This window comes from Daphnia pulicaria, chromosome 7 (assembly GCF_021234035.1).
Source record: "Daphnia pulicaria isolate SC F1-1A chromosome 7, SC_F0-13Bv2, whole genome shotgun sequence".
In the NCBI taxonomy this organism is placed as follows: domain Eukaryota; kingdom Metazoa; phylum Arthropoda; class Branchiopoda; order Diplostraca; family Daphniidae; genus Daphnia; species Daphnia pulicaria.
The window spans coordinates 15,048,509-15,071,119 of NC_060919.1; the positions used below are offsets into that span (position 1 = coordinate 15,048,509).

Consider the following 22,611-nt stretch of genomic DNA (forward strand, 5'->3'; position numbering starts at 1 on the left):
CTAAAATAAAACTAGATTGTTTATTGTGAGGGACGAGGTTTGGAATTTGAAGGTTATTCAATTTGGGTATAGGCTATTTATTTCTGGGCAGTTTAATTTTGTATTTTTTAAACTAATAATTCCCGATATTTCGTTCAGACAAGGAATTAGGCGCAATGAAACTCAAATAACTATAGGAAATGACATCACCACTATAAAATGACAATTGGGTCATATCCCATAACAAACTGTGACAGTTGAAACCAAGCCTGAATAATTCCTAGACAGGTTTCCACACCCTAGCGCTGAGGTGTGACGCAAAATAATTAAAAAAAAAGGTGTGGCGATTGGCCAATTATTTCGCTTATTCTAGAAAACGGGTTTTCTGTAATAGGGCAACCAGGAAATGTACGGAATTCTCTCAGCATCGTTCTAAATTACGTCGTTTGATTATAATTTTACGAAATGAGAATTCCAAATCGGCTTTAAAAAAACAGCCAATAAATTTGGAAGGAAACAACAAATGCAGACTTGTGCATCAACGACAGGTCATCGTTCCCCTGCCCACATCAAGGCCGGTTTCCCATCATATCCCAACAACAAAAACGTAATCGCGTAATCGATTCCCCCCTATCAAACATATTGATGAAAGATTTGCATCTCAATCTAATGCGTTCGCAGTTTCCCGTTTCAATTCCAGCAACAGAATTTCCAGTTTCATTCATTTGACGATGTTCATATTCCAGCACCGGCCGTTGAACATTTTCCATAAAAATCTGGAGGCTGACAAATGTGGCCGTCGTTACGATTGGAGATGCTGCTGCATTCCGGAACGTTTCCCTATATTATGAATATCGCCAATAAGAAAGTAATAACGTCACGAGAAGATTCCTTGGTACCTTATTATGTACCTTTCGAGTCTCCAGCATTAACTGTTGTACGTTTATTGGAGAGTTATTCCGGGATATAACAAATATTGCTGCTGCTGTTGCAATCTTTCCTTTTACATTCTAGGACCCGGAACTTTGTGACATCCAGATGGATTGGACAAATAATCCAAAACATGTAGCGCATCTAACTCCCGACTGATGTTTTATGTGTTTGATTTGTCTTTTGTTTTGTAATAAACCGGCGACCGGCGTTTGTTTCATCCGCTTTATTGAATTCATTTTTCTTCTTTGTAACACCATGGGTATAAAACTCCGCTGCTGACAGCGTACAACTCGCCTCATTTGCATCAAGGAAACGACAGAGGGCATTTTATCGCATTTTATAACCTTGCTGGACGTTGTATACGGGACTCGCACACATAATAAAAGAGCTACGACAGTCCGATGGAAGATGTTGTCTCTCACCGACTGCTTAACCGATCCGGTCCTATAAGCTCGACTGAACAAAAAATGCAAACCCGTTTGATTTGCCAAATGTTACTGGTGATAGGACTATTCTTGGTAGGCTCTTGTAGATGTTCGCAGGTACTCGACGGGCCTCTGTTCAGCGGAGTGACATCGTTCACCGTCACGGCCGAAACGTCGACCGTGACCAAAGCGACGCCCTGCTTCATCACGTTCACTTCCGTTTCCCAGTGCCGGAGGAAACGCGGAATCGAAGAGCGGCCGCTGATTATTCAAGAAGACAACTGGGAAATTACTCCATCGGCTGTTATTGGGTATATAACTAGAGTTTAACTCCAAGTTTTTATCGGTTTTTATCGATGCTAAATTGAATTACGTTCTGCAGAATCGAACCCACCGATGCCCCGATCCTTTCAAGATCAAGATTCCAGGCGGATAAGATTGTCAGCTCGTTTGACGACTCGTATTCCAGCACGCTGGACGTTTTCAGACAATTGGAGGCTAGAGCCAGAAACAAAATCATCACGGTTGGCAATTGCGGAATGTCGACGGTTAACTTTAGCGAATTCCTCTCCTGTTTGGGGATGACAGTCCAGGAAACGACCACCCTGACGGCCACCTTCACCGAAACCACGACTTTATCGATTGGCTATAATCGAATGACTGTGATGGGCTGCACTCCGGCTGGATTCCCCTACATTTATTGCCCGATTGAAGAAGTGGTTATTTGGGATGGAACGAATTTAACAACAACTGAAGGCCCACTCACGAATTATCCGCAATATTTCTTCTCGAAAAACATGCAAGAAGTCGGGGACCTGTGAACTTATTCTTCTATGCCATTTTAATTATTTAATTTCTCTCCTGAACTTAAATCACTTAAATCCCCCCATTGGAAATTCCAACCGGAGTAGAATTTCTATTCTAACTTATTTTGTTTTTATTAGTTATCTTTACATTTTATTCTTCAAAACATTTTGATTACAAGCAATAACCAGCGCATAGTTATAAGTTATGAAATAAATGACTTTCCGCTTCGATTCGTGGCGTTTTTTAAATTTCTAATAAGATTATACAAGTCCCCGATATCTGACAGCTGTATCAATATGCGGCCAACGTATAGCCAAATCAACAAACAAGATTGTATAGTACGTCAACTATATGGCTACGAATTTTATTGATGGCTCAAATACTGACACCGTTAACTATCGCACTGAAAGTCACAGGCTGTATTATATTAGCTTATATCGCATTTGTTGGGTTTATTCGGTCAAAGAGTACATCTGTCGCAGACAGAGTGCCATAGATTGCATCATATCATAACTGGGTATATCCGATAAAGTCGTATCAATTGTTTTCACCACTCATATGTGTTTGCTCACTTGATAACTCGTCGTACGCATTTTAACCAGCTGATCCATAATGGCCAAGGATCACATGAATGCCCATTTCAGACGCAGGTCGAAGTGGAAGCGGTTGACACCAATTAAACTCGACAATTATTAAAATGGCGATCACTAAAAAGCTGTTGGCAGTTGTTCTGCTATTAGCCTGTTTGGTCGCCGATCCGGTGTCTGCTGGTAAGTTATAATTAAATAAGATAATTCGCCAGCCATCCTTTTTTTACTCATTGTCATTTCACACTGTGATGGCAAACAGTTTGCACATTTAATTTGGATACGTCGTCACCGACTTACCCACCTCATTTCGTGGACTCGTCCAACAACATCATCCAGCCAACTCTCAAAAATGGGGTCTTAAATAACATTAAAATTAAATCTCTTTTGATCAAACTGATTCCAATTAATATTTTACTACCAGGTCCGGACAATCACGCTAGCTGCTAGTCAGACAATCACGGTGGCTTGCGAAGGTACCAACAACTTTTTGATCGCCACCGACGCCCAGTTCAATTCGGGCAAATGCGCCACTGCGGGCACGAACCTCCAGATCGGCACGCAGAATTTGGGCTACAGTTCATTAGGATGCAACGCCGTCGTCAAGGAGACCATCAAAGAGACGGGCACCTGCTCGACAACCGGCACCAAGATCGAAATCGGTTGGCAAGTCAACAGCGCCTACATCAATCAGCTGACCGTCTGCCACGTCCAGTCCAACGACAACACCCTCTACGCTGTTCACACCATTTACGGCGCCAACGCCGCCGCCGACGATAAGGACAACGCCCGTCCGTCATTCCGCAAAGGCAATTATTTCGTCGGCGTCGATGTCGAAACGGCCTACAGCCAAGATGGCCAGTTGGTCACCGTGTCCGATATCGTCGGTTCCAGCACTCTAGGAGCTCAGTACATTGACACTACCAAGAGTTACTATTTCGCCCGCGGTCATTTGGCGCCGGATGGTGATTTTATCGACGCCGGAAGTCAGGACGCCACTTATTACTACATCAATGCTGCCCCGCAATGGCAATCGTTTAATAATGGCAACTGGAAAGCGCTGGAATTTGGAACTCGAGACTTGGCCATTAGCCGAGTCATCGATGTGGTGGTTTACACCGGCACTTTTGAAACCCTGACGCTGGCCGACGTCAAAGGCGTCCAAAAGCCAATCTATTTGGCTACAGATGGTAACAACAACAACGTCCTTCCGGCTCCTAAATATTACTGGAAGGTGGTCCACGATCCGGCCAGCAACAAAGCCACGGCTTTCATCGGCATCAACAATCCGCATTTGACGACGGTCACAGGAGCCGACATTTTCTGCACGGATGTCTGCAGTCAGGTGGGATGGATGAGCTGGTCCAACCGATTCGACATCCCCAAGGGTTACATGTTCTGCTGCACGGCGGCCGGCTTGCACAACGTCGTTGCTCACGCACCAAACTTGGGAAGCATCGGCTTGTTAGTCTAAGCACGTTGCCGGAATTTACATCATTCCAGCAGCGCCCAGACACCCGCAGTTTCAGTTCAAAGCATCAGTGCATTTCTGTTATCTTGTTATGTACCGCCATTCTTTACGTATACACGAGAGTATTAGTCTATTAGAATAAAAAGCAACACGTATATTCATGTCATTCTCACAGTTGTCTCCTTTTGTTATCACTCGGCACCGGTATTTTATAATCTTGATCGATTAATCTCAATAACTCTCGAGTTACCGATAAGAGAGTTTGAATTGTGACGAAACCTTGCTACTTGCAGAAGTATAACTACTGCGTTTTATTTATCAAGCACTCACAACAATTTAATTGATTTTGGTCAAATATTTAATATGTTTTTGCCGGATACTCAATACTCATCGTTGTTAATCAGCAAGTTTCCTTAGACAATGCCTCAACTTTTTAAAATAAAAAAATAATAAAATCCAATTAACACTTTAGAAACATTTGCAAACAGTTAAAAAATATTTTTGACAAAATTTTATCATAGGGATTTGAATAATTTGAATATTAAGTTGATTAACAAACAAAATTGGCAGCATCGCTAATTCGCTACTCATCACAGAAGTTCGTCTGCTGACTGGAGCTTTCCGTTTCCCGCCAAGATTCACGCCGGTCGTACCTTATCGTCGTCGTCGTACGTGTCGTGTAGGCTAGAAAGCATGATTCGGTTCGGTTGGGCTTTTTTTCATCGTTATAAACTTAAAAAGTTTCATGAGTTTTAGTTGAAACCAAGAAATGTTACAGTGTAGTGTGAGCATTTGCCAGAAATTTCTGTATGTAAAGTTCTCTTTTGTTTCGTGATCGATTCAGTGTGTTATTCACGAGAGTCCCATCCAACCTACACGTGGTTGAAGCAAAGCAGTTAAATCATGGACAAGTTGGAAATAGCCCAGGATTCTCCTATACTGCATCTTTACAGGAAGCAAGGCATAGGGGTTTTTGCCTGTTTAAGATTTTCAATCTTTCCACGCTAAACAGAGACTCTTCAGGTAAATTTTTCCTTTATGCATCTTCTTGGTGTGTCCAATGTTACCACTATGCTCCAACATCACATAGCTGGATGGTGCCAGCGAACATCAGTCTAAAGTCTAGGCTTCTCCATTATGCAGCAGCTGAAGTCGTTCCTACTTAATCCAGATATGAGCGAGTATCTGATGAAGTGAACAACCAAGCAAGGTGTGTTATCTACACCGACCCTAACCTCACTACTAAAATTTGGCATTACCAGCAATATTTTCCATGTCTATAGATTATCCTAAATTTGAAATAGAGGAACATGCACAATAAATCTAGGATGTCAACATGAAAAGGAATGTTCAAAATTTTTATTTACACCTGATAGAGAATCTCCACATCATCAAAACAAAACATTCACCAGCATTCAGTAAAACTGGGGTAAACATAGCTGTATTTTATAATTTTAAAAATATGTGAAACATGATTTTTGATAGTTTTGTTCATCATTGTCTTTTTTTGGGACAGTGTTGTGAACTTTTCAGTACTCAGCCGTCAGCGGCACCTAGATTTGGAAGATGTTCTCCATGTAAACGACCAGGCCACCTAGAAGTCACTGTCAAAGATCTTGCATGTAGGTTTATGGATATTAATCTGTCCTGTTGTCCTGTCCTGTCCAATGTTGCACCATGCCACATGATCCCTTAGCTAAAAATACAAACAACTGGAAGTCTAGGCTTCTCAATTACAGTGTGGCTGTTGAAGTTGTTTCTTCTTGATGAAGAATCCAGCGATGAGCCAGCCTGATGAAGGGATCCCAAGCAATGTGTGTTACCACACCTCACAATACACACTTCTACTAATTGACATTAACAACAAAATATTTCATCTAATTACAGATCATGCCAAAAGGAATGGAGAAGCATATACTCAACTCCAGTAAGTCAACAGTGAAAAGGATCGTTCCAGATATTTACACCCCTGATATCTCTACGCCATCAAAACGAAACATTCATCAGCATTCACTTATTCTGGGGTAAATATCTATGATTCCTTAGAATTCACATCAAAAGTGAAACATATTTATCCTTTTTTCGTCGTCAATTTAGAAACAGTGTTTTAGAGATTTAATAACATCTGCATCTGGATTTGAAGAAAGTTCTCCACGTGGACGACCGTTCGACCGAAAAGTCATCGTCGAAGATTTTGCAGGAAGGTATGAACATTTCTTTTCAATCGAATCGCATCATCCCTGTTTTCAGATGAGCAAAGAGTGTGTGGTTCCGATATGTTATGTCCAAAACGAGATTCATAACGCTAATTTTTGCAATCCTCAAACGGCAACGTAAAACGTTCACGCTTCCTTATGTAAAATTTCCCAAAATTGCTATTTCTTATTACTTTCAATTAATATGTAAGTTCGTATTGCATCTTTACCAAAGATCCTTATTTATGATTTTCCGTAGTCCGAAGTGTTAGAGTTAGGACCTTCGCATTTTATCGCAGCATACAAAAAAATTATTTGGAATCCAAATTATGTCGCAAATATCCAGTTTATTTATTGTGTTATTTATGTAGTCATAATTTAAACTTTAAAGGTGGAAAGCTCCGACAACGCATCCGCACGATCCGGGCAACTTGAATTTTTCAATGGCGAAAGGGAAGGTGTAGTCTTTTGGGTTGTAGACCAAGAAGCGATGGAAAATATTTTTCTGGACGCATTTGGACTCGTAGCAGGACGGGACCAAGGGGCAGGTGGTGCCCACGACCACGTCGCATTCTTCAATTCGAGCAGTTTGCGTGTACTTGATGCCGTAAGACTCGACGCCGTTGACGATGGTGCGCCACTTGCCGTCGACGTTGATGGCCCGGAAAGGACGGACGTAATCGGTGGAACTCGGGCAAAGGTAAAACTCGTCGTTCAACTTGTCCAGTCCGTCGACTGAATTCTCAGTGTTGGCCAGTTTGTCCTTGTAGAAAGCCACGACGGCTTGGTAGTGTTGGTCCAGGGCTTGTTGCACTTCGTGTTGGGGATATTCAGAGTCTTCCAGGCACCAAGACTTGGTCGTGTTTTTGGCGCAGTGCGGAATCTCGACGTATTCGTACTTGGGCTGGGCACCGTAAGAAGGAGGGACTTTGTAACTGCTGGGCTCCGGATCGGAGAAAACTCCAATCACCATCAACGATGCAAAAATCTATAGTTGATTATTGGAACATTTAAATTAATGTCAACGTTATTGTCAAATGTTATGGTGTTACTTACCACTGATTTTAAAGACATTATCGTGCTGGTACAAATGGAGAGATATTCTATCTTACTGGGGTTCTGATCAGGAATGTTTTGTGTTTTGAACGCTCCATCCGCATTTTATATAGGGCCCCCTACCATTCGTATGCTACAACTTGCAATTGACGAAATGACTTTCTCTTCCAATCGACTGAATAGTTCCAGCAAGCGAGATGTTGAGGTTGTGGCGAATTTTGAAAATCAACACGATTTCAAACATTTCATTGAAGAGCGCTGGGTTGTTACAAAGTAACAGAGAGATGAAGTAAGAATGTGACGCAATTGATTGTCCACTAAATTTTATTCACAGCTCCCTCTACCACCACAATAACCACAACGAAAGTGAGAGTCAGTTATCCTCATTGAAATCGTCAGTCATCAGTAACTGAAACTTGGGAGTCTGTTATGCAATATGTAAAACCTCAAAGTTGGATCTCTTACTCCCAAGTCCTAGGTTATTGATCACTGAAACGAAGTTTGGGTATAAAACCCTTTCCCTCCTTGTAATTTGCATCAGTTGAAAACTGACAAGCATCAACACAGTTTGGTAACTTGTACATTTTCTGAATTAGAACCAGCACTCAGCTATTTGAAAATGAAAATTGTATTGGTAAGTTTAATCAATATTCATTTTGCGCAGAGAAATAAAAGTAGAAAACAAATTATTTCTTGTATAATAAGACAATTTTAATCTTATTAATTCACGTAATTTTTTTCATTACATCGGTAGATCTGTCTGGCTTCCGTGTTGATGGGAGTTATTGCCGAGCCGGAAGCGGAAGCTGCTTTCGATCCTACCAATTATCCAAAGACATCTTATCCAGCGGCTTACAGCCAAAAGTACAAAGGCGAAAATGATTATTGCCATCCACGAAAGGCACCAACCTGCTCGAAAAACGGAACCCTCACATTCTGTGTCAAAGACCCCGAATATCCGGAAAAGGAAGTTAAGGTAGGCAACACATTTCCTAAATCACTAAAAAGTAGATCGTACGAAATTCAACTTATCGCCGTTACGTTTTTTTTAGTACGCCATCGACTACGACCCGTTGGTGTTGAAGAAATACGCCGATGTTGCCGATCAATCGGCCGATAATTTGGTCGATGGACTGACCTCTTTGTCAGAAAAACATTTCGACTATTCCGAATACCACGGCAAGACCTTTGACAAGGGCAACTGGATTGGGGGTGAAGGATACATCTGCCCTAGCGACGTCGTTTATGCTCGCCCACTCCGAGCAGTGAATGTCGATGGAGAATGGCGGGTCATCGTCCAAGAAAACGCCTGGCCCGGATACACCCAGACTCAACGCGTCGAAACTTGTTTGTTCCCCGGTGCATCTTGTCGCACCTTGGCCCCTTGTTTCGGCAGCAAATGTCTGCAAAAATATGTTTACCAGCGGATGCTTTCCTTCGATCCTTGCGATCCCCAGAAGGGAATCTTCATCGACATCTACAAGTTGCCATCGGCCTGCTCTTGCCACATTCCCCAACACGATTTATAATTTAATTAAGACCTTATATAGAAATGTGAGATCACGTCAAAGTTATGCGATAGACATATTTAGGTAAAGTATATTAATGCATATGTGAAATCACGATATAGTATTTCGTAAAATGTTCATAATAAAAACGAACTTTCAAATTGGCTGCTACTATTTCTTGTTTTTCTTCAAAAAGAACAATTAACGGTATAGATAATTGGCTGAGAAAATCCCGCAATGGGTAAGAACAAAACACGCAAGTGACATTTCCTTTACAAATTGATACCGAGGTAAACTTTAAACGCGCAAAACTAACACACAGACTTGTTTTACCAGATTTTTGGCGACCGCGGAGAAACTATGTGGAGTTATTTCCACGAGATTGCAGTTTCGTGATACATATTTCTCGAAAATCTAGTTCATCTTACCTTTCATCTGATGGAATGGAGTTGGCGCATAACACATCTTCTATCTTGATGTTGAAAAATATCGGAATATTCGGTTTGTTTCGTGGCTTCTATCTTTCAAGACCGCAGTGGCGTGTACGTGGACAAATGATCTGGGTAAGTCAACGTTACCAATTTATCTTTCAGAGGTTATAAGAAAACTATTTCCCTTCTTTTGGTTTCTTTTTAAAAGCACTTGTCATAGAGCATATTTTACCACGTTTTTCTTACATGGCGAAAAGTTGGCAACCAACCAACTTCCTCTACTATAAGCACACCGACACGACACACATCCTTGTAGGTGGTTCCAAGACAATAAAAGAGCCGACGACATCCTATAAAGTTTTTGTGCTTCACCGACTCTTGTCGCATCCGCTTTTGCTCTATCCTTAAACATAACTTGCATTTTATATCCCATGTTAATATGCTATCAACTCTAATCGTTTACTTTATTGGCTTTCAGTCTGTTATCGGGGCTCAGATTAATTTTGGTGGCCAACCATTGTTTAGCGGAGTAACGTTGCTCACCTTCGAAGTTTCCACATCCTTCAGATTCCAGCCCACAGTCTGCTTCATCTCGTCCGGCAAAGTCTCTCAATGTCGGCGAAAGCGTGGAATTGAAGAGAAACCACACATGGTTCAATTTGGCGACCTAGATTCAATTATTCCATCTGCGGTTATCGGGTAAATAATAAAATTTACTTTTAACTTTTTCTTATTCGACTAAGATATAATTGTGATTATGTGATTGATGCAGGATTGAAGCTACTCTTGCTCCGAATGATTTCAGTTACAATGGCGATTCGATCATCAGTTCGTTGGACGATCGATATTACGACTTGCAGAACATTTTTAGACGGTGGGAGGTTAGCGGACGGAGTAAGAGCATCACAGTCGGCGATTGCGGGAAAACTACAGTCAACTTTAGCCAGTTCCTCTCTTGTTTGGGGTTTAATCTTCAGGAAACAACAACCCTTACAGCTACCTTTACGGAAACCACGACCGTGTCCACCGGTTACACCACAATTGGTGTAGTTTGGGGTTGTACTCCGGCAGGTTTCCCTTACGCTTATTGTAGCGAAGATGACCAAGCGGAATCATCGACTGATCTTAATTATCTTAACAATAACGAGGGTTTCACCTTTCCTTTTATTTCCATGGGGATAGATGGATTTACAACAAATGTAATGAACGTTGATGGTAGTATTTCTACCGAATCTCCTACGAGCCAGTCTTTAACTTATCCAACAGTCTCTCAAGTGGTCGATAATGTGATCGATATGCCCACTACTTCCTCTGCGGACCCTGACAAAGTTCCAACTCCCATTAGTTCTATTTCTTCTACAGTTTCCGGCCAGTCGTCAGTTATAACTTTCCTTCCGGTTCCTGAAACCACTGCATTCTTTAACTCTACTCTAGAACACAGCACTGAAAATAGTCCTTCTACTTTTCCTGCTATTTATCCTACTCACTTTCAAACGATTTATGATTCAACTACTCATGTATCTTCCACTACGGATTCCGCCGAGATCCCAATTCACATTTTAATTGAGGTGTCTAACGAGTATCCACCAACTTACACTCCAGTAGTCCCTGAAACAGTCGATTACGACAACATTACTGCCATTGCAAATAGTACTGAAAATAATTATTCCACTGATTCTACCGTGGACACTGCCGAGATCCCTATTCATACTACAATCTCTGCTATTACGGTGTTTGATGGGATCATATTCAATTTCCCTCCGGTCCCTGTAACGGAAAATTATAGCATTAATAACTTTAATGCTTCTACAACTAACGAATCCCCAATTTATCCTTCTACGACGGTCTCTGACGAGATTCCAATTTCGTCAACTTACTCGATGGTCTCATCTGAAACGATCGATTATGGGACTTTTATTACCGTTAATACAGTGTCTGACGTAGCAGCAGCTTCTCCTGTAACCCTTGGCGATTCCACGATTTACCTACCAGTGTCTGAAACGGTCGTGAATAATGACACGACCGAAGAAGGACTAACCTAACTATGCCGAGAATTTTCTCCAGGCTATAGAACGGGAAAGCTTACTAACAGTATTCCGGCAAGCGAACGCCCTTTTTTGATTCACTGTCACTGGAAGAAATTCAAATTCAGTCTTTTGCAAATGCTTAACTATTTCCTTGATATCAAAATCGACCTTAAGACAAGACTTAAACAATTGTTTCATAAACTTCCCGTGTGAATTTTACCTCTAGTGAAATATTCAATTATGAATCATTGTTTTATTTGTATTCGGGTATTCAAAATAAATGTACTTGTAGTTTTTTTTTTTAAATTTGATTGCGTACGTGTATTACTTCCCCGTTGACACCAAGTTTGGAATTGAAAAGACTAGAACTAAATTTTTCCTGTTTGTTCTCGACACTGAAAGTGAAATTTTTTTTAATTACAGAAATTTTAAATTCGGTCGTTTCCAAATGCCAAATTTTCAAGGAATAGAAATAAAGTAATTTAATTAGGAAGTTTTTTTATTATTTTTATCATTTTGCGGTAATAACTAGATAAAAAAAGAAATGAATTCAATTTCATATTTAGCAAAATTAATTTTTAGACATTTTATTTGGCAGCATCAAACTTAATATATTGGCAATTCGGCATCACTGCTTTCCAGACCATTCCATATTTTGATATTTTCACATTTCCATTTCGGGCTTCCGTTTTCTCGTGTCCAGCCGTTATTGGTTATTCCGACTCAGTGTTGTTTTGAATTCACCTCGGTCTCTGGGCCGGTCTCTGTTAGTAATTTAGTTTAGGCTTTACAAATTAGCGTGGTGTTTAATTAATTGAAATGATTGTTTTTAATAATACGATCAGCGTCCACTTAAAGCTCTTTGTTTCTCGATTGTCGAATCGCAATTCTGTGTTATCCAACGCTCCCCCTTCACACTTAACACGTGGTTCAAACGAAGCAGTCAAGTTTAAGTGTATGCTTAAGCGTTCAAGATAACATCAGTCGAAGAGAAACGCGGTATAGATAGATTTGCTGCACTGGATTTAAATCTCTACATGCTCAAGTGGAGTTGTTTTATACAAGAAAATATTTCTGTGTTATCGCTGTCGACTAATGTTACACCTCAACAAATCTAGGTTAACAGTATTGCATTTATTTATGCTTAATAGGCATTCACCAATGAAGAACAAGAACCTGGTGGAATTAAATGAAGTATTTTGTATCAGTCCCATTCCAAATTCATGAAGCTTCAACTTTTGGCCTTAATAGCAGGAACATGCAGGAATCTGGTTTCTGGATCTGTCTTTCACATGTAACAGGTATAATCAAATCAATCTTTTTGAAGAGCTGCCTATAATTCGTTCGAGAAGTTAGTTTCTGATTTTGTAAACTAGATGCCGCTATCGTCATGGCAGTTTCAAACTTATCAATAGGTGGCGTGGCGTGTCATACGATTTGTTGTCATGAAACGTTTGGTTGTTCTAATTCTATTTACTGGGGATTCAATTAACTGGTGCAACTTATTCAATTTCTACGCTACTTATTTACAGTAAACTACATTGTTCACTTTATTGCTGAGGTAATGATCAGTTTATCATTTTAACTAAGGGGAACATGAACAGTTAAAAGAAAAGTACCACCGACCCTTTTGTTTTCTAAAAGATTCACTCAAAAGATGCAGGTAAACACCACGCCACATTAATGTTGAAATATTAATGTCTTTTTTTTTTAATTGATTAAAACAGGTGGATCTCATCATCTCTTATGGTTAACAGCTGCCTGAACAAGCCTATCTTACAGTCATAATAAAGTCTAGAAAGACCAGTATTTCTATCTGTTTGTGTTGAAGTGTAAGTATTGTGTGTGTAGAGTAATAATTTATGTTCTGTTAACAGATAATTTTTTTTGTAGAGAAAGTAAGCATCCTCATCACATCATTTGTGATGTGTTCTGTCTTCTGGATAGACTAGGAAATCTGAGTGGTGTTATCATATGTATTTGTAACTCCAATTGTCGTGTCACTCAACTAAAAATTGTGTCAGTAACTCTTTATTATTGATTTGGCCATTTAGGAAATGATTGCCTGAGGCTATGTACTATGCGGTTCATCTTGGTCTTATGGTATTATTTATAAGAATTTACAATTTTGCCTTATTGGTTTTTGTTTTACTTTATTACTGTTTGGTTGTTTTAAAGATCAACCAATTAAAATGTTCTAAGGATTGAGGTTAGGAAGAGATTAGTCAGAACCGTAATCCTTCAAACGGGGCGGCGGTTTGGCTGTAGAAATTTTCTGTTAATCGCCTTAATCCAATGTAAGTATAGCTCTAATTCATGGGTCACTTTGCAGTCAGGTTATAAATTATAATCAAAAGTTTTATTCAAATTTATGGGAGATTCACAACTTATTGGCAATACCTTACATTGCTGTGTTGGATAATGATCTATTTATTATTTTAACTTAGGGGAGGGCAGAACGCAGAAAAGCTGCTGCATTGTTCTGAACTTCTCAAACTCACTCAAATTATGCTGTTAACAATGGTCTCTACTCTAGCTATTATAAGTTAGTGTTGAAAGTGGTAGTCTAGTGACATATTTGTGTAATTGTGTATAGTTTCAATACGATTATCTGTTTGTAGCTGCAGTTCGTTGATCACCTAACATGTTTTGCTACAGCCATTTAATCTAGCCTAATAAGCAGACATGCCGTCGGTGGTTCTGATGGTGTTATCCTGGTTCCTGGAGTGTGTTTAAACAAATTTTGTTTTGCATGTTTGTGAATGGTGTGAAATTATGAATGTTTGTGAATTTCTTCTCGTCATATACCTTTTTATTTACTGTCGTCTGTTTGTGTGTAATAACAGATTTACTGTCGTCTGTTTGTGTGTAATAAATTCTGATAATGTGTGTGATGACGAGGATAGGTGGAGTTCTTGTCCAACGGGATTAAGATTTTAGGTTAAAATTGGTATTTTTAGGATTAAAATTGCCCACCTGACTTGTGTAAGTGGCCAGCAAAACACTCAGTTTTTTTCGACACTTGTTTTGTGATTCAATTCCAGCTAAAACGGCCCTCCATTGTTTTTGTCTTATTTATCAGTATGTTGCCGATGCTGTCCTGTGATACATTCAGGAAGAATTCTTATTTGATTATAAGTTTGCAAACTAGTAATTAGTGTTTATTTAGCTAGTCAGTTTGTGTCTCTGAAATTGAAGAATAAACAATGTAATTATCCCAGTGCAAATTTTTGTTTGGCCCAAATTTTTTTGATCAAGCAGTTGTGAATTAAATCACTCCTACACTCTCGTCCTTTTTGGGCGTACAAAGGGTGTACATACTTGGTGTTAAATGAAAGTGGGTACAAGCTTGTACACCCGGGTGTACATAAGGTGTACATATTTTTTTTGTACACCTTTTGTATACCCGGCACGAGGTCATAACGTCTTTGTTTTATCAAATTCGCGCGACCACCGTTTTTCTCACCCATCCCCCACTTTCAAGAATGAAAGGAAAAAATTTTTGCTTCCCTCTATTTTATCTCTATTAACCTTTACTCCATTTAATCTGATATTTTCCTCCTTTCATTCTGTAATTTATGGCTTTCTAATGTCTTTCACCAACTGCCATTAACGTATTTGCTTTTTTCGGGAGTCGAACCCGGAACCTCAGATTTACAAGCCAGTATTTATCCGCTGTGCCACCAGCTATTGATATCAAGTTGGGAAGCTTGTAATACCAATTAATTCTTAGGGCAGAGAAAGAAACTTCTAATTTCAAGATTTCTATTGATTGCAATCATTGTTGAATTAAAGAGCTTGCTAACAATATATTAAGCCAACAACTTATCGAGTTTTCATCTAAAAGCACCATTGAATTTCGGTGATGGGACTTAGAAACATTTTTCGTTTTTAGCCGCCATTATGGATTTCCATCGCGCGGCTTTTCAAGAAAGAACTTGAGATTAGGGCGGTTAGGGATGGGAGAGAAACGAAGAAACGAAGAGAGAAAAAAAGATTTTTGGGTCTCTTCCTTTCGCTTAAAGAGTGAAAAACTCGAAAAAACCTAATTTGCATACTTGTAAAGGAGGCGTACAAATCGTTTTTTCCTTTACAGTATATACAAAAGGTGTACAAAAGGTGTACAAAGACGAATTTGTACACCAGCTACAAATATGTAGCCTAAATAAGGACGAGAGTGTACATCATGTAAGATCAGTTTTCCTCAATCATTCATAATACTGCACAGATGAAATTTTAGTCACAAAAGGAAGAGATTTGACATGGCAGACAAATTAACGAACCACAAATGGAATTGAGACACCAAGGCCAGCAGCAGCAACTGCTTTAAGCATACCTTTCACCAACTCCTCATTAGGCAGCAGCTCCATTAACAGTCAGAAAATCAATGGCCATCAAGACCTACAGGGAAATAGAAAGATTTATCACAAGTAAGGCAAAGTGCAGGATGACAGGAATAAAGATAAAAGTTAAAAACGTGATACGTAAAGGTAGCAGTAAATGATATTTCGTCAACAATCTGGAATCACCATCAGATGTCATAGACAGACAGGGCCAAGGGGTCCGCAACTCAAATTTGCCACAATAAAATGACCAAAAAGAGGAAGGATGAGCAAGAAAAATGAAAAAAGGGAGGTAAAGGATTAAAAATGAGCCGGAGTAAAAAAAATAGAAAAAAGAAAGGGATCGGTAAGAAAAAACAAGGAAAGGAGAAAAATGAAGGAAAAGGAAGGCATAAAAGCAAAAAAAGGAAATTTCCTTTTTTTTTTTCCTGAAAAATCCTAGCAGACAAGGGGCTATTCAGTAGTAAACATTCGAGATTCTCGGTAACAATTTTCGTGTAATTTCTCTGTTGACTTGCAACTATGGCACACCAAAACAAAGCGTCCAGTGTTTTTGACTTGTTACGTGAATATGATGTGGAATTAAGTCCTCAGGTACAGCTAATATTAGAAAAATTAAAATTCAATAGCGTCCGAACTATTTCCATGATCAACATAGAAAAACTTGAACATCTTGAGCTAGACGTGCGTTCATTGTTTGCTTCAGACGAAGAACTTTTGAAAATGACTCAAGAAGATAGAATTGCATTATTTGGGGAATTCTTTGCTGATAAACCCCAACAATTTAAATTACTTGCCGGTGAGAAATGCTCAATTCATGCAGCAGTGACTATGTGCAAAAGGTTAGTTCAATCTTATGAAAAGTGTTATCTATATGACAAGTTTAAAAACGTGACAGACCTCCAGCGCAAAAAAAGACAAGTACAGAGGCATAACGCCAACACGGATAACATAATTTTAGATATTGACCAAACAAACTCGGCTGAGGGAACTGAAGAAATCACTTTGTTGGTTAGAAGAAAAGGCAAGACCCTCCAACAGTATATACAGCAATGGTTCTTATCAACAAAACTAAAACTGAACGTTACCTCTACTGACTTCGAAGTTGTCGACAACGGAATCAAGTGCACGAAATGCAGTAATCGGCCTTTTAAAGTCACCGTCGATAGCTCAGGAGGGTGGAAGATTTCATCATATATGACCCATCTTCGAACTGCGCACAAAATGCCAGATGAAGTGGGTGTAGCCGATAATACTGGTAACACAAATAATGGCAGGAATGAGTCTAACGACGACAACGCGGCCAACGAAGACGATAATCGCAATGGAGAACCGCCGCGTAAAAACCCAAGACTTGAAGAATCGGATTTTTCCCAGTCGACGCCGACAACGAGTCAATCGACGTCAACTTAGCAAATGACTCGAATACCACCCCACTGTTTGACAGAATCGAGAAACAAGCGCGCGTAAACCAAAACAAGAAACCTAGGGGACGACGTCATAACGATAAGGTCATCAACCAATTTTGTATGAATGCGCTCATTACGGGGGGAGGGAAGTTTTTCAATATTTTATCAGCAAATTCAAAAGGTGCGCTACCTTCGCGGCGCACTGTAGATAAAAAAATGAAAGATTATGATTTCCCCGTAAATGAAGGGGAAGTAAATATCCGTTTGTTAGTACAAGTCCTTCGTCAGCAAAATCTCCCGTTCCTTGTGGCATTGGCAGAAGATGCAACATCAGTAGTTGCAATAAGGGAATACGACTCTACTTCAAATAGAATTTTTGGCTTTAGCCTTCCTTTGAGTTCTAACGGTAACAAAAAAACTACTTTTATTAAAGAATTCACGCAGCTAATTTCTGTTTTAATTGCCAGGTCTTCCAGACTCTAGACTATCCAAAGCCTTGAATGCAGAAAATATAGTTGACATGTTTTGCAATTATCAGCGGGCTTCTTCTATTATGGTGATCATGGCACAACCTTTGGCCATAAACGCCGAGCCCGTCCGCATTTGTTACTTCGCGACAAATAACAAATTTACTGCATCAGATGTGGAAAATCGGATCGCGTACGTAACATCGGAACTGAAAAGAAACGGGATCTGGGTCGATACCTATTCGGCGGATGGCGACCCAAGGGAATTGAAAATGATGCGTCATACTCTTAGCTTAGGAACTTGCCCTACATCTATTAGAATAAGAAGTAAGCATGCCTCAAATTTTGTGTAAAGCTAAAATTCTAAATAGTTTATTATTATTTAGAAACAACATTAATCCAGCCGGAGAACCCTCTATTTCGCTTGAGTAAAAAATGGACCTGGTTCGCAGCTCAAGTTGTCACGGAAAGAATTCCCGTCCAAGACACTATTCATCTTGGTGCAAAATTTAGGGTGCGTTTACTGAAGAGAGAAAGGGGAATATTCATGGTTCTAGGTAATAAAGTTGCGAGCTGCTCCGACCTGGAACATTTACTCCGGAGAGTATCGAAGGACCTGCACCTACTGCGAGATGGGGATATCAACCAACACGATAAAATGAATTATGATGCCGTCGAAAGGTTATGCAACCCCAACATCAGAAATTTATTAGCAATTCATGTGCCAGGTATAAGATCAGATAACGAAATATGAAATTTGCAGCAACCATACTTATTATTTTTTTATACAATTAGGTTCACAGGCAACATGTTTTTATTTGAAACTAGTTGAATACTGCACGTCTAGTTATTTAGACAAAAAGCTAAAACCATTAGAAAGGATTTACAAAATTTGGTTTGTAAATTTCGCCCTTCGCTTATGGCGTTTTTGGATCCTTTGCGATGACACATATAACTTACAGCAGCACTTTGTGACACCTAACATAAGTGAATGCGTCGAAGTTAATGCCCATTCATTACTTCTGACTATTATCAATCTTAAGAAAGAAAAGCTGCCTCAACTGTTGATGCCATGGAAATTTTCAAGCCAGTCTTGTGAGGGACTGTTTAGATTGCTACGGTCCGCTTCTTCAACCTCATCCACCCAAACAAATTTCAGCGTAAGAAATTTTGCGGTTGATAAGGGGAGAAAAGTAGACGTACGTCTTCGGGCCACTGCTGAAAATATGAACGATGGTGTTCTTTATCCAAGAAACCGAAAAACTTTTGATGAAGATATTGCTGCTCATCACCCTATTCATGAACTACCAAGCGAAGAAGAAATGGAAATTACTGTTCTTCAGGCTCAGAAAGATGCCGAAGCGGAACTAGCACTGCTAGGTTAGTTGAAAAAAAAGCTGAAATAAATAAAACCTAATTTTAATTTCATTTTCTATCTTGCGCCAGGCTTGAGGATAAGTCGTCGCCGCGAAAAGTATTTATTCCCAAAAGATCTGGCTAAGCGAAATTTGAAAACAAATCAAACCCGTCCGATTCAACCCAGAAGTTCTGCCGTTTTAGATGACGATGACGATGCCAATGAAAGAGAAGATGATGATGAAGATTGTGAAGAGAATACTGAAGAGCTTGTTAGCGTTGATAGGGTAAATTTATTGAGGTCTATTCAAAGCGCAAACCTTAAAGATTATTCTAACCTAACTACGAACAACTATTCTAGTTTTGAAAACAGCCCTTTCGTGAAAATTCATAGCGAAGACGGGTCTATTAGGTTAATTAAGAAATCTTCGATAGTGTGGTACCTCGAAAGCGGCGTAAAAAAATTAAGCAACGACAGGCGACTTAGAGTGATGCAATCTGTGAGCTTCACAGAGCAAAACAAGCATATCATTAAACAAGTTGAGAAGCGCGCAAAAATTCAAGTTGGCGATTATTGCGTGTTTCAATGTTCTGATAATTCTAAATTTCTCATTGGTCGGGTGATATCTTTCGCTTTCGAATTCAATACCAACAAATCTGTTCCTATGTGGGAATGGGATGCGGGCAGTCGACAGTCCGAAAAAATATGCGCTTTATGTAATTGGTATAAAGCGGAAGAAGTAGATAACACTCTAACGGGGAAGCTCATCGACAGCGATTTATCAATTATTGGGTTTTATTCCTGCGATAAATATCTTTGTAGTGTACCCGATCCATGTTATGCAAATGTTGGAGAATCGAGACAGTTGTTGTTTAATGCTACTGTTGCAAAAGATTTGACCGAATTCCTGAAGAAACTGTCTTATTTGAAATAAAAATAATTGGCAAATAACATTTCTCTAGTTCATTATTTGATCTATTACTTCCGTAGGATATTTCAATCGTTTTGACTGCATCAGGGACTTCATTTGCCGCAATGATATACTCACTGTAGCCTTTGGCTACGAAAAAATAAAAAGTAAAAGGTAAAAAAAAAATAAAAAATAAAAAAAGGAAAAAAATAAAGTAATAAAGTTACTTAAACAACAAAATGAGGAAAAAAAAGAAAATAAAGTAGAAAAAGCAAAGAAAATAAAAAAAATAAAAAAAGGGGCGGAAAGGAAAAAAATGATAGGAAAGCAAAAAAAATGAGCTTATTTTTAAAATCAAATTTGAGTTGCGGACCCCTTGGACAGGGCCCATAACCAATGTCAATCTGCCTTCTTCTTATTGTATTTACCTTGGTGATTTCGTCTGTTGTGATGTGTGATGCGGCGGTGGTGGCTCTTTTATGAAGACGAGGGGAGAATATTACGTGAGTATCAAAGTTATTTTCTATGTTTTGTAAGTTCTTTCAATGAGTGTAAACTGTCAACTAGCTAGAGCGGACATTGTTTTCATGTTACTGTTAAACGTTTCAATTTTCTTACGCTAGACGGCATAGCCTTTGATCGTTTTCGGCTCAGTTTAATTACGTTTACTTTGTACATCTCGCTGCTCTACAAAGAAATTTTGGGTGATAACTGTCACTTTCTGTTTCAGCAACAAAGCTCACTTGTTAGATTTTTAATAATGAGTTATTTTTTTCTACTTCCGGTTTTCTTATTTCAGTGAGTAGTTCAGTAAATATTCATTCGACGCACAAAAGGACCACATAATCGTGATCCTCGTAAAATTTGTGATAAAGTTCATGTTTGTTTTTGTACGTACGCGTACTTCCGGTTTTGAGAATTTTCCTGAACTATATAGTTCAGGAAAATTTTCGATTTTGACCAAATTTTGGATTTCGTTTAAATTATACAAAATCGACCTCAAATTTCATGGAGATAACGAATATTTGGTTTATTTGGTCGACAGCTCAATGGTTAAGGCGCTATGGCTACTTCCGGTATACTTCCGGAAAATTTGCATAAAACTAAAAAGTGAACTTTGTTCTGGGTAAATTTCTAAGGACTTTCAGCTAGGTTTAAGCAAATAAAAGTGCACCGTTTAAGTTATATAAGTATCTAAAGAACTGAATTGCTTTTGAGTCATCCGAGTTTCGAAGGTGTCAAATAGATGGCATTTGTCCTCTTTGCCATGTCGGATTCATGGCGGATTGCTTTTTTGTTGTCAAAAGTTTTCCTATTTTCTCCTGAAAATTACCGATGAATTCCCAAGTAAATCCAAGTTTATTTCTGTGCATTTTGTTTGTGGTGAGATTTATTCCGTATGTGTTCATATTCAACGGAATTATCAGGAGTTTCTATTGATCTTGGTAGATCACTACCTCAGCGTGGACACCTTGTTTTTTCCGAACAAATTTTCTACAAGTACCGTTTGACAGACAAGTATTGTTCTTCATTCAGAAATTTTAAACTTTTATTTGATGTCATAAGTTGCATTTTCTGTCATAGGGAAAGCTATGGGAAACATAATGTAGACCATGGGTAATCTTCATGTCTATTGCAGCGAGAAGTCACGTGAAAAGATGCAGGGCACATACCAATCTATGTTGTAGGTATTTTCTGAATGTTTTTCAAGTAGTAGGTTGCAGTTGCAGTTTGCTGTGTTTGCAGTAAACTTTAGCGTACTGCATTAATGTTGAAATATTTATTGACCGTATTTTCTTTAGATTCAACATGATTAACTGTTTGATGCCAAAGTAAGGTCAATGCCAAAGGACAGTTAGGAGTCTAACTCAAACACAGATGGCTTCTGTTGCTGCCTCAGTCACAGGCAGGAAAGTTACTTTCTTTCTTCAGAGAATTGTAAGTTTTATTTTTGTTATAACCCCTGTAGTTTCTGTCCATTCATAGTATTGTATGTTGACTAGTTAACGAAAGTCTATTAACTGAATCATTTGTATGTTCTCTCATAGGGAAAGCTGCTGCATCCTTACTTGACTCATTTCATGTTCTGGATAGCTTAGGAAACCTGATTGCTGGTGTTATCAATGTAACTTCATTTGTCGTGTCAGTTTATGTAAATTTTGTTATTAATTTTGGTTTCTCATTGATGTAGCCATTTAGATAATGACCAAGAGGATGCGGCTTACAGACTGAACATCTCTTCGAGACGGGTGTCAGCATCACTTCGACGTGGCGGTTGCATAACATGTTCTACGTGGATCATCTATTGTTATTGGTATGAATTTTGTGTTAATTAACTCGTTTGCTGCCACGCCTTTTTATTCCCATGTTAGCTTCTTCTTAGCACCAGCCCAAATTTTGCCGAAAGGCCCTGGCAGTGCACCATAGGGACTTCCCCGTTTTCGATGCGGTGATGGATTCTAAAGGTGTGCATTCCATGTTCTCCTGTCACCGTGTCAGCCCGGACTTGTCACAGATGGCAAGTCCCACTTTGGTCATGGATCCTTAAGACATGGCGCGTAGGGAGTAGAAAACAACCTACGTGTTGTATGGCGTGGCAGCCAATGGGTTAATTATGTGTATATGTGTTGTAAATGTGTTATGTGTGTATGTTATGTGTAAAAAAACAGTGGCGGAATAGTGGGTGGAGGTGGGACAAATAAAACA

The 22,611-nt window shown here is 39.2% G+C and overlaps 5 protein-coding genes and 3 long non-coding RNA genes across 16 annotated transcripts; 6 read left to right on the top strand and 2 right to left on the bottom strand.

Moving 5' to 3' along the window:
* Positions 1-1,315: 1,315 nt before the first annotated feature.
* On the top strand, positions 1,316-2,371 carry LOC124350754. The gene is made up of 2 exons (XM_046801583.1): positions 1,316-1,648; positions 1,720-2,371. The coding sequence occupies exons 1-2, from the start codon at positions 1,380-1,382 to the stop codon at positions 2,156-2,158; spliced, it is 708 nt and encodes a 235-aa protein (XP_046657539.1). The 5' UTR covers positions 1,316-1,379; the 3' UTR covers positions 2,159-2,371.
* A 418-nt stretch (positions 2,372-2,789) lies between these two features.
* On the top strand, positions 2,790-4,368 carry LOC124350665. The gene is made up of 3 exons (XM_046801464.1): positions 2,790-2,914; positions 2,994-3,088; positions 3,156-4,368. The coding sequence occupies exons 1-3, from the start codon at positions 2,842-2,844 to the stop codon at positions 4,203-4,205; spliced, it is 1,218 nt and encodes a 405-aa protein (XP_046657420.1). The 5' UTR covers positions 2,790-2,841; the 3' UTR covers positions 4,206-4,368.
* Positions 4,369-4,823: 455 nt separating this feature from the next.
* On the top strand, positions 4,824-9,125 carry LOC124350753 (neurotrophin 1-like). Of its 4 annotated transcripts, none has more exons than XM_046801580.1 (8): positions 4,824-5,225; positions 5,293-5,412; positions 5,486-5,631; positions 5,719-5,824; positions 6,090-6,226; positions 6,300-6,406; positions 8,208-8,429; positions 8,506-9,125. In XM_046801580.1, the coding sequence occupies exons 7-8, from the start codon at positions 8,229-8,231 to the stop codon at positions 8,980-8,982; spliced, it is 678 nt and encodes a 225-aa protein (XP_046657536.1). In that variant the 5' UTR covers positions 4,824-5,225; positions 5,293-5,412; positions 5,486-5,631; positions 5,719-5,824; positions 6,090-6,226; positions 6,300-6,406; positions 8,208-8,228; the 3' UTR covers positions 8,983-9,125. The 4 variants fall into 4 exon arrangements, with proteins under 4 accessions (XP_046657536.1, XP_046657538.1, XP_046657537.1 ...); XM_046801582.1 differs by having other exon boundaries at positions 5,346-5,412; XM_046801581.1 differs by lacking the exons at positions 4,824-5,225; positions 5,293-5,412; positions 5,486-5,631; positions 5,719-5,824 and adding an exon at positions 5,927-6,016.
* LOC124350781 (protein spaetzle-like) lies at positions 6,782-7,558 on the bottom strand. The gene is made up of 2 exons (XM_046801611.1): positions 7,454-7,558; positions 6,782-7,385 (listed from the first exon to the last, which is right to left on the bottom strand). Exons 1-2 carry the CDS (start codon positions 7,469-7,471, stop codon positions 6,783-6,785), a joined length of 621 nt encoding a protein of 206 aa, XP_046657567.1. The 5' UTR covers positions 7,472-7,558; the 3' UTR covers position 6,782.
* A 515-nt stretch (positions 9,126-9,640) lies between the features above and the next one.
* LOC124350625 (mucin-5AC-like) lies at positions 9,641-11,608 on the top strand. Its single transcript, XM_046801414.1, has 2 exons — positions 9,641-10,091; positions 10,165-11,608. Exons 1-2 carry the CDS (start codon positions 9,832-9,834, stop codon positions 11,432-11,434), a joined length of 1,530 nt encoding a protein of 509 aa, XP_046657370.1. The 5' UTR covers positions 9,641-9,831; the 3' UTR covers positions 11,435-11,608.
* Positions 11,609-12,844: 1,236 nt separating this feature from the next.
* On the top strand, positions 12,845-14,102 carry LOC124350899. Its single transcript, XR_006921258.1, has 3 exons — positions 12,845-13,395; positions 13,474-13,522; positions 13,598-14,102. It is a non-coding gene; the product is annotated as an uncharacterized LOC124350899 (long non-coding RNA).
* Positions 14,103-14,598: 496 nt separating this feature from the next.
* Positions 14,599-20,695, bottom strand: LOC124350925. Its single transcript, XR_006921286.1, has 3 exons — positions 20,334-20,695; positions 15,603-15,820; positions 14,599-14,705 (listed from the first exon to the last, which is right to left on the bottom strand). It is a non-coding gene; the product is annotated as an uncharacterized LOC124350925 (long non-coding RNA).
* On the top strand, positions 20,291-22,570 carry LOC124350864. 6 transcript variants are annotated; one of them, XR_006921207.1, is made up of 6 exons: positions 20,291-20,408; positions 21,355-21,423; positions 21,490-21,589; positions 21,708-21,843; positions 21,954-22,030; positions 22,097-22,570. It is a non-coding gene; the product is annotated as an uncharacterized LOC124350864 (long non-coding RNA). The 6 variants fall into 6 exon arrangements; XR_006921204.1 differs by lacking the exon at positions 20,291-20,408 and adding an exon at positions 20,983-21,252 and having other exon boundaries at positions 21,333-21,423; XR_006921205.1 differs by lacking the exon at positions 20,291-20,408 and adding an exon at positions 20,984-21,288.
* Positions 22,571-22,611: the final 41 nt, after the last annotated feature.